Source organism: Aphis gossypii, chromosome 1 (assembly GCF_020184175.1).
Source record: "Aphis gossypii isolate Hap1 chromosome 1, ASM2018417v2, whole genome shotgun sequence".
Lineage (NCBI taxonomy): Eukaryota > Metazoa > Arthropoda > Insecta > Hemiptera > Aphididae > Aphis > Aphis gossypii.
The window spans coordinates 87,562,011-87,576,627 of NC_065530.1; the positions used below are offsets into that span (position 1 = coordinate 87,562,011).

The 14,617-nt window shown below is 22.0% G+C and overlaps 1 protein-coding gene across 22 annotated transcripts in view; it reads right to left on the reverse strand.

The window, feature by feature from the left end:
• The window catches only part of LOC114119934 (longitudinals lacking protein, isoforms A/B/D/L-like), a 196,408-nt gene that overhangs the window by 46,212 nt on the left and 135,579 nt on the right, over positions 1 to 14,617 (reverse strand). The window contains exon 5 of one of the 22 annotated variants that reach the window (XM_050205757.1): positions 3,858 to 4,066. The exons of 18 other annotated variants lie outside the window; for them this stretch is intronic. In XM_050205757.1, the coding sequence (XP_050061714.1) occupies positions 3,873 to 4,066 (194 nt within the window). In that variant the 3' untranslated portion in view covers positions 3,858 to 3,872. Of the gene's footprint in view, positions 1 to 3,857; positions 4,067 to 7,356; positions 7,608 to 9,814; positions 10,075 to 13,046; positions 13,875 to 14,617 lie in introns of those variants that run through there. 3 more of the 22 variants (XM_050205663.1, XM_050205626.1, XM_027982909.2) reach the window with 3 other exon arrangements.

A 14,617-nucleotide genomic window follows, 5' to 3' on the forward strand; every position in this document is an offset into this window, starting at 1 on the left:
GAAGAGCAGTATTGATCACAAAGAAAAATATAACTGGAGTCTAGAATAGAGTACTAGAGTTAATAATAAAAAAAGGATCTTTCTTTCAAAAATGGGATATTAGTTAAAAAAAGCAAAAAGTGCAGGTTGAAAAGCAATATTTAAGAAGTACGATGACCTGTATGACTGTATACAAGATAGGTATAATTGGTATAAAATTCATAAAAAAAAAACCAAAGATTTTCAGAATATTTGGTGTATGAAAGAGATAGATAATTAAATTCTTACAAATTATGATAATATGAGAAAAGTGTTTCGAAGAACTATTGAATGAATGATTTTCAATTCAATTAAAAAATAGAACAATATTTAAAATAAAAAATAATATAGAACAACAACTAAACATAATTTAAGAAAATACAAAAGTGGGATCACATTGGCATTTGACATATATGCCTCACTGGTTCATTGGAAAGATAGTTGGTGATACAGGTTGAAATTAAGAATGAAGTGTGTGACCTGGCTTATTCCAACATAGGAACTTAGAAGTTCAATAGAGATAATAGGTAAGGAGACATTACCATTTAATAAGCCTTAGAATAATTAAAGTTCCAACACTTTTCTGCAATCAGCTTGAGAGTTGAGGTTAACGTGATCTGCAATTGGTGCATAATCTTGAGGTATATGTGGAACACTTCACAAAAAACCTTATGTAGTGTTAGTGATCATTTTATTGGTAGCACAAAGTATGTAATGAAGATAAAGAATAGTATAGCATGTGAAATAAATAAGTTTAAGTTTTTAGGATTGGCGGTAATTGGGGTACAAAAGAAAAGTAATTTTAAGAATAATTTTTGAAATAAGATTATGTGTGGGTTGATAATGTGGAATAATGTGTCAGGTACTTTGTGTGACAAGAGAATACCAAGATAGAGTTCATAAAGCAGTTTTGAAGAGAGTAATTTCGTGTGGGTACTAATAAGACAGAACAAAGATTAGAGTGGTAAGTTTGAGAATGCTAAGATCAATATGAGTAGTTATTAAAAGAATAAAATAAAAAATTAATTCAGTAAGATTAGGATAGTAGAGGCATAGATTGTATACAAAGTGATGGAAAATAGGTTAAAATGCTCGATCATGTCATAAAGAGAGGTGACTCGGAAGCAGTAAAAATGACTATGAAAATAAATATAAAGGACAAGAAGGAGAGGAAGGTCAAAGAGATGGGTAAACGGAAAACGAGACAAAAATAGAAGGTGAGTAAAAAAAAAATTAATGAACAGAGTCTACATATATAGTTGGAAAATAGAGCAAGAAGAAAAAAAAATTTTTACAATACATAGGTTCAGATTATGACAAAAAACATTTCGCATTTGTCATACCTACGTTTTTGAGACTCTAAATGGAGAATTGAATGTACTAATTTTACAATATTAACTTACTTTTTTTTATTATTATTTTTTTTTCTTAGTAGAGAGAAAACATTAATGAAAGTTTCTGGTGGAAAATTGGTTTTAGTTTGTACTTTGGTAAGTTAATAGTAGACATTTTTGAAAAATACGGAAGTACAAAAAAAAAATATATAATATTAATAAAATATTTAATAAAAAAAATGTTAAAATTATTATCAAAATAAATGTTTGGTAACCTTGGTTACTAAAAATTAGACATCATTGCATAGAATAATTTATCATTAAATTTACTCAATGACAAGATACACTCAACATTAATTGTACAGCAGAGTGATTACTTTTTTTTTTTTTTAGTTTAGTTTAATTATAAATTATAAGTAGGGAACGGATTTATATGTAAATGCATATTTTTATTAGAACATGATGTTTAAAATTTGATAAGAAATGTTCATAATTTAAATCATTCTTATTAAAATAATGTCAATTTTATTTTACACATTTTAGATTCTGAACGAAGTGATGTATGTATTGATTTTACAATGATGCGTGTTTTTTTTTTTTTTATGTGCGTCTGTCATCACGTTTTGGAAGCAGTAAAACAGTAAAAGTGCTTCGAGTTTTAGACTCAGTCCCATTTCTGAAAGGAAAATGAATCTAGTTGGTACTTTGGTAGGTCCAAAGTAAAACATTTCCAATAGTTTTCAAAATCATCAGGAAAAACCCTAAAAAAGTAACAGAAAAACAGGAATTTTTACGCAAAACCAGTTTTTGACAAAATCGATAATTTTATTTTACTATAACTCAAAAAAAAATTAACTGTAAATACTTGAAATTTTCACCAAATGTTTATGTTAGTGTTATCCATATATAGTTAAATTTTCAAAAAAAAAAAAAATCGACTTTTTTTTGAGTTATTTATAGACCACTGAAAATTTCGATTTTTATGAGAATTTTTTTTTGAAGTGTCGATAAAAAAATGTTGAATGACCAAAAAAACATGAAAATTTAATAATGAGTCGTTCTTATTGTAGTTAAAATAAATTAAAAATCGTTAGCTACAATTTTTTTTTTAAGCGTTTGAAGTTCAAATAGGTATTGACAAAATTCATCAAAATCATGAATATTTGCAAATATTTTGAAGGTATAATTCGTAAAAAAATTTGCATAAGTAGCTAAGAGTTGAAAATGTAATACAAAATTTTTCATAAGTTTAGCTTACAATAATTATAAAAGAACTTAAATTTTGGTGTACTCAGGCCATTAAAACATGAACTACCTTTTTCACCAACCACTGAAAATTATATCCTAGGCTGACAAATCATCTTCGTTCAGAATTGTTTTTCGTATACAATGATAACTATCATTGGATTCAAATTTAACACTCCTATAATATATAATAATGATCCATACGGCACCTAACGTACAGCAGAGCGGTACCCACTTATCCACTTTTTTATATATGTCACTAATCTGTAAATATTTTTAAACATATTTTATCATTTCATCATTCATACATTTTCAAGTTATGTTGCAATGAACAAAAATAGCCATTTATTGGTATATTGCTGTAATATATTCATGCAGGGTAATGTGAAATAAGTCTTAATCTTGTATTTAATATATTATATATTTATATACGATTGACAATCAATGATAGACAATAACAATAGGACTTTATAGTTAGTATTTTAATGTAATTGTAATTAACCGAGGAAAAATAGAAGATGTAAAAAAGAAAATGCATGTTGTTACAGAAAAAAAATTAGGTTATATTGATTTTAAAACAAACAATGTAATACTAATTGATACACCTTCAAAACATTCAAAATTATTGCCTTCAGGTATTACGCGCTGAAATGTTTAACCGTTTTAAAAATATTTTGAGACCTAATAGGTGAGATTTAACATTTAATAATTTAAAAGAAATTGTAATTATTCAATGCAACAGATCATTTTGATATTTTTCCTTGCATATTTTATGTTTTAAACAAATTATACTTCCATAATGTAGAATTTAAGTACATATTTCTGTATTTTTATTAGATATAAATCCATTCCCTGGTTTGAAGTCTTATAATCTTAGTGATAAATAAGTGCTTATTTTTGTTAATAATTTAAATACCAAAAAAATCTGACAAATGTTAACTGAAAAATTTTTGTTAGACATTTTTGTAATATTTTCTTTATTTTAAGTTTTAGCTTCAAGGCTATAAACAGAAAAGAGAAAAAAAGATAGTTTTTGGTATGAATATATAATATAATATATATGTATATATATATAGACTATAAATATATATTAAATTCCACAGACGTATAGTGAAATCAATTAATTTAATGAAGCAGCGAAATATTTTAATAGAAGTCTACTAATTATTAAAAATTATTAATAATATAAAATAAAATAACTCAACAGAAGTTATAACCAATTTTTAATTGTATTAAAAGAAATTGATATTAACAAGTATAGTAAGTTATGATTATTTAATTAGGTGCATATCTTCCATGGATTGAGTGTATGTGAATTTTGAGTTGAGATCTATAAGTAAAATCTTTTCCGCAATATGAACACATGAATTGTTTAGGTACACCACACTCAAATTTTAAATGTCTCTGCATATTGTACTTTCTGCTATAACTTCGGCCACATGATCGTGGACAGTAATATCGCAATTTGTCTGAAAAGTTTAAAATAGTTGATTGACATAATATATAAAAATGAACAAATTGGATACCTACTAATTTATTTATTTAAGAGGAACAGTAATAGGTATAAGAACCAGAAAAATGATATTATATTACTATTTATAACTTTTAATAAAAAAAATCCAATAGTTATTTAAATTTGTATACAATTATTAAAATAATTCTTTTGCAATAGTTACTATTTATATTTTTTATAGAATTTCAAACCACATTATTAAAATTATAAAAATAAAAGAAACTTTTAAATATTAAAAATCATAAACATATGTTCAAATTTCTAATGCTGGTCCAAGATTAAAACTACCTGATTTAGTTAATATAAATATTTTTCAATAACCTAAAACAGCGGTGGCTATACTTTTTTGATCGCAATCTACTAAAAATATACTTCACTTTTGAAGATCAACTTCCATAGAATTTTTTTTTTTTATTAAATAACATGATTATTTAGAAACCTATAGAAACATTTGAAATCAATAAGAAACATGTAAATTTTGTCATTTAAATATTATAAGATAGTAACAGATCAGCGGCATACTTTTAATAGATCCTGTTTTAGAAATATTTGTATATATTTTGTAGCAGATAATAAGCAACTGGGAATATTTTACTTAAATATTAAAAATAAAAAAAACCCTTTCAGTGATACATTACTACATATTATATGATTATAGAATTGTTACAGTAATAACTTAAAAGTGAAGTACTTAGTACTTTGAACATTCTTAAAAATAAACAATATCAAAGCATTTGATAAGAGTAAATAAAAAATTTAATTTTCTTTTTATGTCATAATTTATTTATTTATATTATTTTATTTCTATGAAAATGATACTTGTCTTTAAATATCTCATGTACCTTCTTCCTATTTGTATGATATACATCATCTATTCATAATCCAAATTTATTATTTTTCAAAACACAAATAATAAATTACAATCGATATTCAGTTTATGTCACAATATTAACTATGTTTTAAAGTATACAAACATTTTTTTAATATAACTATTGACAATTATTGAGATTTATTATTAGAAAAAAAAAAATAAAGCTGGATAACCATTAATTAATTTATTAAGTTTGATGCTATTAAATGTATAAAACTATAAAACATTATTTTTCTGAGTTGACCTGAAATTCATTAATATTTCCAAGTTTTTAAGAAATGTATCAAACAACCAGCAATAACATTGTACATTTATGATTTTTATGAACAAAAGTTTTACTTCATTAATATTCACAAAATCACTTTTTAGAATATAACATTTCAATTTTTATTGTTGATTAAATTTTATTTTCCCCTAAATTACAACAAAATTACTTGATCCCTAAATGATATGCTCTTTTACATAGAAATTTCACATTAAATAATGCATAACAATTTTAATTGAAGAAAAGCATTTATTTTAAAAAATGTGGTCTAACAAACATTAAATTAAGATAATAGTCAATAGACAAAGTATTATATTAACTAAATAATTATATTTATACATTATCATTTGATGATTCTAATTTACATTTATGTACTAATTTTAAATGATTTTTAAGTGCATCACGGCGAGCATAAGATTTCATACAAATCTCACATAAAAATGTTTTTAAAACACCACATTTTGTCTTCATATGTCTTGTTAGATTATCTTTTCTTGTATAACTATGACCACATTGGTTAGGACAAATATATCTTCGCTGTAGTCCTAAAATTAAAAATAATAATTAAGTATAAATGTATATAACAAATTCTAAGTTTTAAAGCATGTTACTTTAATTTATTTTAAAAATATAAATAAAAACTAATAAAAATATTCAAATAAACAGATTCTGTTTTAATAGCTACATATTATGACATCTATGTAGTACTTATGGTCTACTCTCCTTCTCAAACATAATATTAAGAATAATATTATTATATAGCTAGCTGAATAGTATACATACAAAGTAGGTTAAGGTAATATAATTTATGTTTTTTAAAATTATTTAAATTAATTTTTACGATCAATAAAAAGTAATTTAATTTAAATCATTTTTAAACAACAGAAATTATCAAATAAATAATAATAATATTATTATTATTATTCATCAGAAAAAGTGTTAAATAATTGTCAATCATAACTACTTAAATCTAATATAAATCAAAGTGATATTTATTTTTATCTTTTCTTTCTTTATTTTTAAAAATTGATAAATTTCATTCATGAACCAAAAAAGATTTGAAAGTATTATAATATTTGGCGGTGCAATTTATTAATAAATAATGAACTTTAAATTTTATTTTATTTATGTAACATACAAATACATTACATAATATATAAACTAATATTAATTATACTCTAAAATAGTTATGATTATTAAAATCATTACAGAAATATAATTATAAGTAATTTAATGATAAATTTATATGTTTTTAATATTTATGTTTATTTATAAAAAGATTATTAGGATATAATAATATTAAACATAATAATTATGTTTACATCACTAGTGTATACTACCTATATAACATTATGGATACAAAATATGTTTTTAAATGATTTTTTTGTTTATAGGTTTTATCATAGTTTCCTGGATATAAAATTTATTTTCTGAACTAGTTATTGAAATCATATTAAAAATATTCAATTAAAATGAATATAAATAAAGTATTATTAATGAAATGAAATATTAATTTAATGATATAGCTCATGTTTAATAAAAATGTTAATTAAAACTTATATTTTACATAATTTTTTCTATTAAATATGACAAATTTGTAATATTTTATATTCTTATAATAAACCATAAGGATAATAACTATATAAGTACAAATAATATCAACACAAGATTAAATCATGTACTATAACTATGAATTAAGTTGTATGGCTCTAGTAAGTACTAAAGGAGCACAACAAAATTAAAATAAATAAAAAATTCACCAAAATTCTTAAAACAGAAAACCTTTAAACCCCAAAATAAGTTAATATTTAATTAATTGTATTAAATTGTCTATTAATATTTTTCATTACATTGTAACATTGAAATAATGAAACTATTGTTGATGAATAAGTAGCATATTTATTAAAATAATATTATTTAAATATACGTCCATGTTTTAATCATATATTATTTGAAATATATTTACATATTGTAATATGTTATTAATGGTAAATACATGAATTTATTTATGTTTTTTAAATAAAAAACAATTTTTAATCTAATATTTTTATTATAACTACATGTTTAATACTTAAAATAAAATAATACATTTATTTATATGTTTTTTTATAATATACCATTGTAATTAATTATTTAAAAGCATTAGAAAATTATCATCTAATAAAACTTTATGAACACATAAAACATGAGTTTTTAGATTACACTTCCGGTTAGACAATTTGTTGCAATATGGACATTTAAATTGAGGATGAACACCACATTCAAATTTTAAATGTCTATATAAATTAGTTTTCCATGCATAAGATTTACCGCAGTTTCTTGGGCATATAATCCTACTTGTTGGTCCACTCATTGGATATCCTAATAAAATGTAATACTCAATTAATTTACATATGATATACTTTAATTATAAAAATATAAGATAAAAAAAAAAATCAAGATCAAATAAAATATAAGTATTAAAAATTCAGTATTTTAATATGTAGTCAATATATTTTTAATTTTTCTTTGTATAATTAGTATGACATTAAAAAGGTATAATCAATAAATATCTATTATACAGTTTTAATACACCATATTAAATATATATATATTTTATTTTAAGCTTCAGCTATTTATAAATTGCATTAATACAAATTTTAAGCTATGAATAGAGTTAAGATTCTGTGGCTTTATAAAATCTTAAAAAAACTAGTTTAAATTAAAATAAAGGAATCTATCAGTACCCCCCACCCCTCAAAAAAAAATGCATTAAAATCTTTTAAAAAGCTAAATGACTTATTAAATGTTTTTATTTTTTTAATTAGGTACAATATTTAAAGCTATAGTAAGTACAAAACACACATTGTATTATTTAATCTTAAATTTAAGTAAAAAAAAAAAAACTAAATTATAAAATTATTAAGATTTTAAACCAAAAAAAAAAAAAATTAGTTCATCAGCCTATATTATAAGTAAGTAGATATTAAGTATACCTTGCATAGAGTAGGTTACTATGATGAATGTTTGAAATTTGAATTCAAAGATAAATCATTGCACACAAACATAGTGTCTCTAGTTTATACTTGATTAATTTTTTTACTAGTAACACAGTAGATTGAACTAATTTTTGATTAAAATACCATACAAATTATATGATTTTTTCATGATATTATAATATTACTTCATTAATTATTTTTATTATTCTAAAAGTCAATACCAATGTATCAAAAAAAAGGTGTGAATATGTTTGTGGTATAAGCAGCTAAAAATTAATTTAAATATTTTTTAAATTTTACTTAGCATACATTAATAATACAAAATATTTAGAAAAAAATGTATTTCCTTATGATTGATAATTTTTATATTATAATAAAATATTCAAGATTTTTATCATTTTCCTTTTAAATATCTATTTTTAACAGTACTGTAATTTAGAATGTTTTAAAAAAATAATTGTAAATTTGTGTATTTAAAATTTTTAGGTTTCTGTAAAAACAACTTATTAAAAACCTTGCATTGTTTAACTATTTACTCAAAAATAGACAATCTATTTTACAAAGTATAAAATTTCAATGTAATAAATAGCACAATGGTCAAAATATTTTAAAAATTAAATTAAGTCTATACAATTTTAATTTTAATATTTAATAAAAAATTCAAGTCTCTAGAGTAATTAATTTTTTAATTACAACAAAAAATCAATAACGATTTTATTTAAATACTAATTTTGGAAGAACAATTTTTGTTTTTTTATAATTTTTTTTCCTAATAATTATTATATGCTAAATAATATGATATTTTTACTTTTAATCCCTAAGATACTTATCCAACTTTCAATCAAATACCACTTTTAAATCTGAAGGTTAAAGTTGTTTTACTGCTCCGAAAGTTGAGATCACCTCATTTAAAAACAAGAATAAGTACAAAAAAAACATACATACTTCTATTATAAAAATAATACACCATTCATTGCTCCTCTTAGAATCTAATATAAAAAAATTAAATAAATAAAACTTAAAAAAAATACATTTAAACAATTTTACATATTTCTGTAATATACTTATAATTAGGTTATTTCTGGTAAAAAACAACTAATTTTTATAATTTACATCATGAAAACAATACTATTTTAATTCAATGGAGCCAGACAAGTTTTATGAGTTGAACTAAAATATAAAATTAATTTTGTTTGAGATAGGATAATTACTTAAGAAAAGCAATAACAATCAATGAATAAAATTAATAATACACATATAGTATCAAATAATAATAGATACATATAAATTAATTTTACTCTTATATAATAAGACATGTAAACCATTTAATTTACCTCATTATATTTTTTTTTCATACATTAGATTTAATAATAATTATAAGTGTCATAAATATTTATAATTATTACTTTATTATAATTTATATCACAATGTTAATAATAATTTTAGGTAACATAGTTATTATAATTTATATTATATACATAAAATACATATTTATAAATGGGTACATCCATAATCAAATATTATTACTCATATAAATATTATTAATTACTAAGTTTTGAGTGAATTAAAAAAGTTCTATTTTATTTTATAATTATTTTTTTTGTATTATTGATAATTATCATTAGAATATATTATCAATGCTTCATTGTATACAACTTTATGTACACTTAAAATATGTGTTTTAAGATTGGACTTCTGATGCGATAATCTATTACAATATGGACATTTGAATTTAGGATCTACACCACATTCATACTTCAAATGTGTATTTAAATGATATTTTCGTTTATAACTTCTACCACAATTTCTTGGACATACAAGTCTACTTTCTGATCCAATAGACAGGAATTCTAAAAAAAAAATGTATTATTTATTAGGTATTATATTAAAAATTTAAAACATATATTAACTAGATTACACGAATCATACTAAATGTGATATTAGCATTGACTATTATACATTGGCAATAGAAGTAATAAAATCAAAAAACATGTCTTAATGTTATGATTTTTTGGTCTTTTCAAAACAAATACTTAGGAAAAGCTCCAAGAATTACTCCTAAGTTAGTTTATTATTGTTTAAAGAGATAGATAATTTTTTTTGGTTGAAAATTAGGTTGAATGGTTGAAATATTTGCTTGATTGTATTTGGTTACTATTTTTAATTATAAATTAATAATAATTCCACAGCTAATCTAATGAGAGAGCAAAATAAATAAATATTTAATAAAAAGAAAATGATTTAAACATATATCTACTCATTGAATAGGAGTTATTTGAAAGGTTGAGATATAGTCATGTACTGTATTAGGTTAGCAGTAGATTTCATTTTATTGATGAGGCAATAAAATATATATTTGTGTTTAATATTTTTGCTCACAGAAAATATTATTAACTAATACTCATATCGGGTTGCAAGAAAAATCACTAAATATTAAACAAATTAATAGTGGGATAATGATCCCTTAAAAATGAATAAAAGATTTGTGATTGGTCTATTAAATTTGTATTGTATTATTAAATTAATAATTTTTTATGCAACTCAGTATTAATATTTTAGTTTCAATACAGTACAATTTCATTAATTTGACACATCGGGATAGGATCAGTGTAGTGTTGGATTGTCTACAAATCTAAACTAATGGAAATATTTATTTATTCATGACTATAAATTATAGTAAAACAGATACTACTTATAACAGGATAACTATAATTGGTTAATGTCGAGTGTCAAATATTACCTGATTTTATTTTTAAATTATGAAAAATAGTATATATATGTATAAATAATAAAAAAATAACATAACTTAAGTATTTATTAATTATTTTGTTTTACACTTCATGCTGATTAATTTATATTGGATTTATGGTACTTGTGTGTTATCCCGACTATCACAGGCCACAGATGCGTTATTGCAACTACCACATATTATGGATTATAATGACACCGTTTTCCACTTAAATTTTGAATTTTGCAAGTGAATTCTATTTCTAATTCTATTAGGGAAAATTAGGGGTCAGCATTTCTACTCGCTCGCTGTGCTCACTCAGACATTCAAAACGAAAATATCTCTCGATTTGCTAAGCAACACCACCTAAGGTAGGTCACAAGGTTAAAAAAACAATGCCCATAACCTATAATTTTACCAACAACATTATCAATACATATATTGACATTAGCTTTGGGTAGTTTTGTATTATTATAAACGTAATAAAAAGACGTGCATTGCAAGCCATGCATTCGACATCAAGGTAGTTGCGATAACGCACAAGTACCTGATTTATAATTTGAAACTTTCAATAAAATACATGTGTCATTGAATTTATTTGTTAATTGGGTTCTTATGGTTAGATTTGACAAAATTAATTTTTAAAAAAGTAACTAGAATGAACAACTTGAAGAAAAAATTGCAACCATGACATAGCCAATACTACTATCTTAATTTCTCTCTTATCTATATCTCTAATTTAGTGAATGATCTTGAAGTACTCACTTCTATAGTAGAATTAAAATTAAGGTATTTTATATCATAAATTAAATTTTAAGACACTGATACCCATCACTTTTTTTTTTTTTTTTGCTTTTGAAAATACCTTTTTTTAATTAGTATTAGTAAATCACTCAATTTCTAAAATTTCCATCGTAATAAAAACCTTTCCCAATAGTCATAAAAAAAAAAAAAAGTATTTTTTCTAAGTTCATTATTCTTCTTTATAAAATTATGTCTAATTATTATTAATGCAAAAATATCACTTACGACTATCATAATAGCATTTCCCACAATGTGTAAAATGTTTTTTGTCAAATGGACTTTTTTTTAAATCTATTTTTGTATTTATAATCAATAATAATACTATATTATAGTATATTATATTATTATAATACTATATAATATGAATAGTTAAATCTGTAACATATTATATAAGTACTAATTGGTGCATAATATCAACAACTGTTGACTGCTATACTTGATACAATAACTAATAAAATATATTATAATTCTAGTACTAAACAAATATTTTTTGTTCATTCCATTCCAGTATAAAACATATAAAATAATAGAATGCAATTTTACATACATCTTAAAATATTTGTGCTTGTGGTCGGTGCTTTACTAGGATGCCTAAAATAGTTCTAAAAAAGTGAGGAACGAGGGAAAATGAAGAACAAATTGAAAAATTTAGACAATTATAATAAAAATAAACTATACAAATATTAAATTAAAAAAAAGTTTTATAATACTGTTTCAACAACTAAAATTTAAATAATATCATCAATATTTAAATCAATTTATTCGACATTTTTATATATATATATATATATATATATAAATAACACTAACTTTTACGATAGAACACAAATTATAAGAGTTGTAAACAATGAACTACTTATAATTAATGTAAGTATTTAGTACCTATAATCAAATATTAATTTTTTATCTAGGAAAAAAATTAGATCACCAACTTTATTAATAAAAATGATTATTTTATTATGGAACACTGTAGACCAGCGGTTCCCAAACTGTGAGGCGCGAGCCGTGTTATTTTGTCATAACAATACAAATATTTGTATATTTAAATACTATAAATTTGTTATTTATTTATTCATGGGAGGCACAATTATTTATTTTTTATTTTAAGGGTAGCAAAACTAAAAAAGTTTGGGAACCGCTGCTGTAGACTAAATAGTTTAACATTTTTATGGTTTCTTTTTTTTTTTTTTTTTTTAACAATGCTGTACGGTTTGCAACATAAATATTAATTTTAAAATGTTGAATACAAATGCCTTAAAATTACAATCTTACTTAATATAGGATATGTAGTTTCTAAAAATTGTATTGAAAATATTAAAAAAAAAAAAATCATATTAGCTATGATTTGATTAAATTGATTAAATAAATTCAATAATAATAATCTGAACTAATTTTATCAAAAGTATTTACACGTTTTAATTAATAAGTAAGATAATATAGGTATATTTATATATCAAATAAAAAATTTAATAAATTAAAGGAATTGTTTAAAAAGTATGAAATAGTGATTTTAGTTTCAATCAATATACTAATAACTAAAAGTTAGTACAATTCAGTGATAAATAAAAAACTCATAAAGTATTTACATATAATTGAAATTATTATAATATTATCTGTATGATAAGACTGCTCAGTGCTCAAATGAATGTTTTAAGATAAATTTTCATTTTGGATAGATTTTTATAAATACAATACACATACAATATTCCTGAGACAACCTTGAGTTGTATCAATCATATTAAAATTATTCTTTAATCTTGATTCATTTGTGTTAAACTTTTCAAAATCCAATCAATAGTTTTAAGAATCTTTGGCCATTTATTTATGTCATAAAGTTTATAGAGTAAAAAAATTTTACAACTAAAAATTTGTTTCAAAAAATACCCAGTTCTTTTGCTCTATGCACATTTTTTCTATGTCTAAGGAGTTTATCTTTTCTAGAAAATTCTTTAGGACATTCTGGACATACAAACTGTGGCTTTTTACCACATTCAAAGTCGAGATGTCTGCGAAGACCTCCTTTGTATTTATAGCTTTGAGCGCAATTTGGACAATGATGTCGCTCAGCAATTAATCGTTTTTTGACTTCAATTTCAACAATTTCATTAAGCCAACCATCTATAAATTAAAAATATAAAATAAAAAAAAAATTGTATCTTTACTTAAATATATCAAAAAAATTTATTTAGCTTAAGCTTTAACAAACTACTCTAAACTACTTTAAATTAGATAAAAAAAATACTAGGTATTTAAATTAACTCAATTCAGATTTATAATCAAACTAAACCTTTTATTATTATTATTTTTTAAATTGATTTGTAATAGGAAGAGAAATATAGAATACTTGAATAATCTTTTACATGAGTATTTATTTTAATTTATAAGTGACTTGCAATAATATTGTGAATATTACCAGTATGTAATCTTAAATTATAATTCTGAAAACTAGTTTTGTCGCAATATGAATATTTAATGTTGGGTTTTTCCATGCTTTATTTCCAAATGATTAATTAAATTGTTTTTATATTTTTGACATACAAAATACAAATGTGGATAGTCAAAACCTTCCATTTTGTATTTATGTATGAACTCATTGTACTCGATTACCTATAATCATATATAATAATATTAATTAATTAAAAAATAAATATTAACACATACAATCATAAAAGTATGATTTAAAATAATTAATTTTAAATAGAGGTAATGGAAAATACATCAATTTGGTAAGTAATTACATTATAATGTTATTTTAATAACTTACTACGCTTATAGTTTAGATTGAGTTCTAAATTTGATTTTCTAAATGTCTATTAATTGTTTTAAATTATTTAAAATATTTTTTATCTAATATCAGTAAT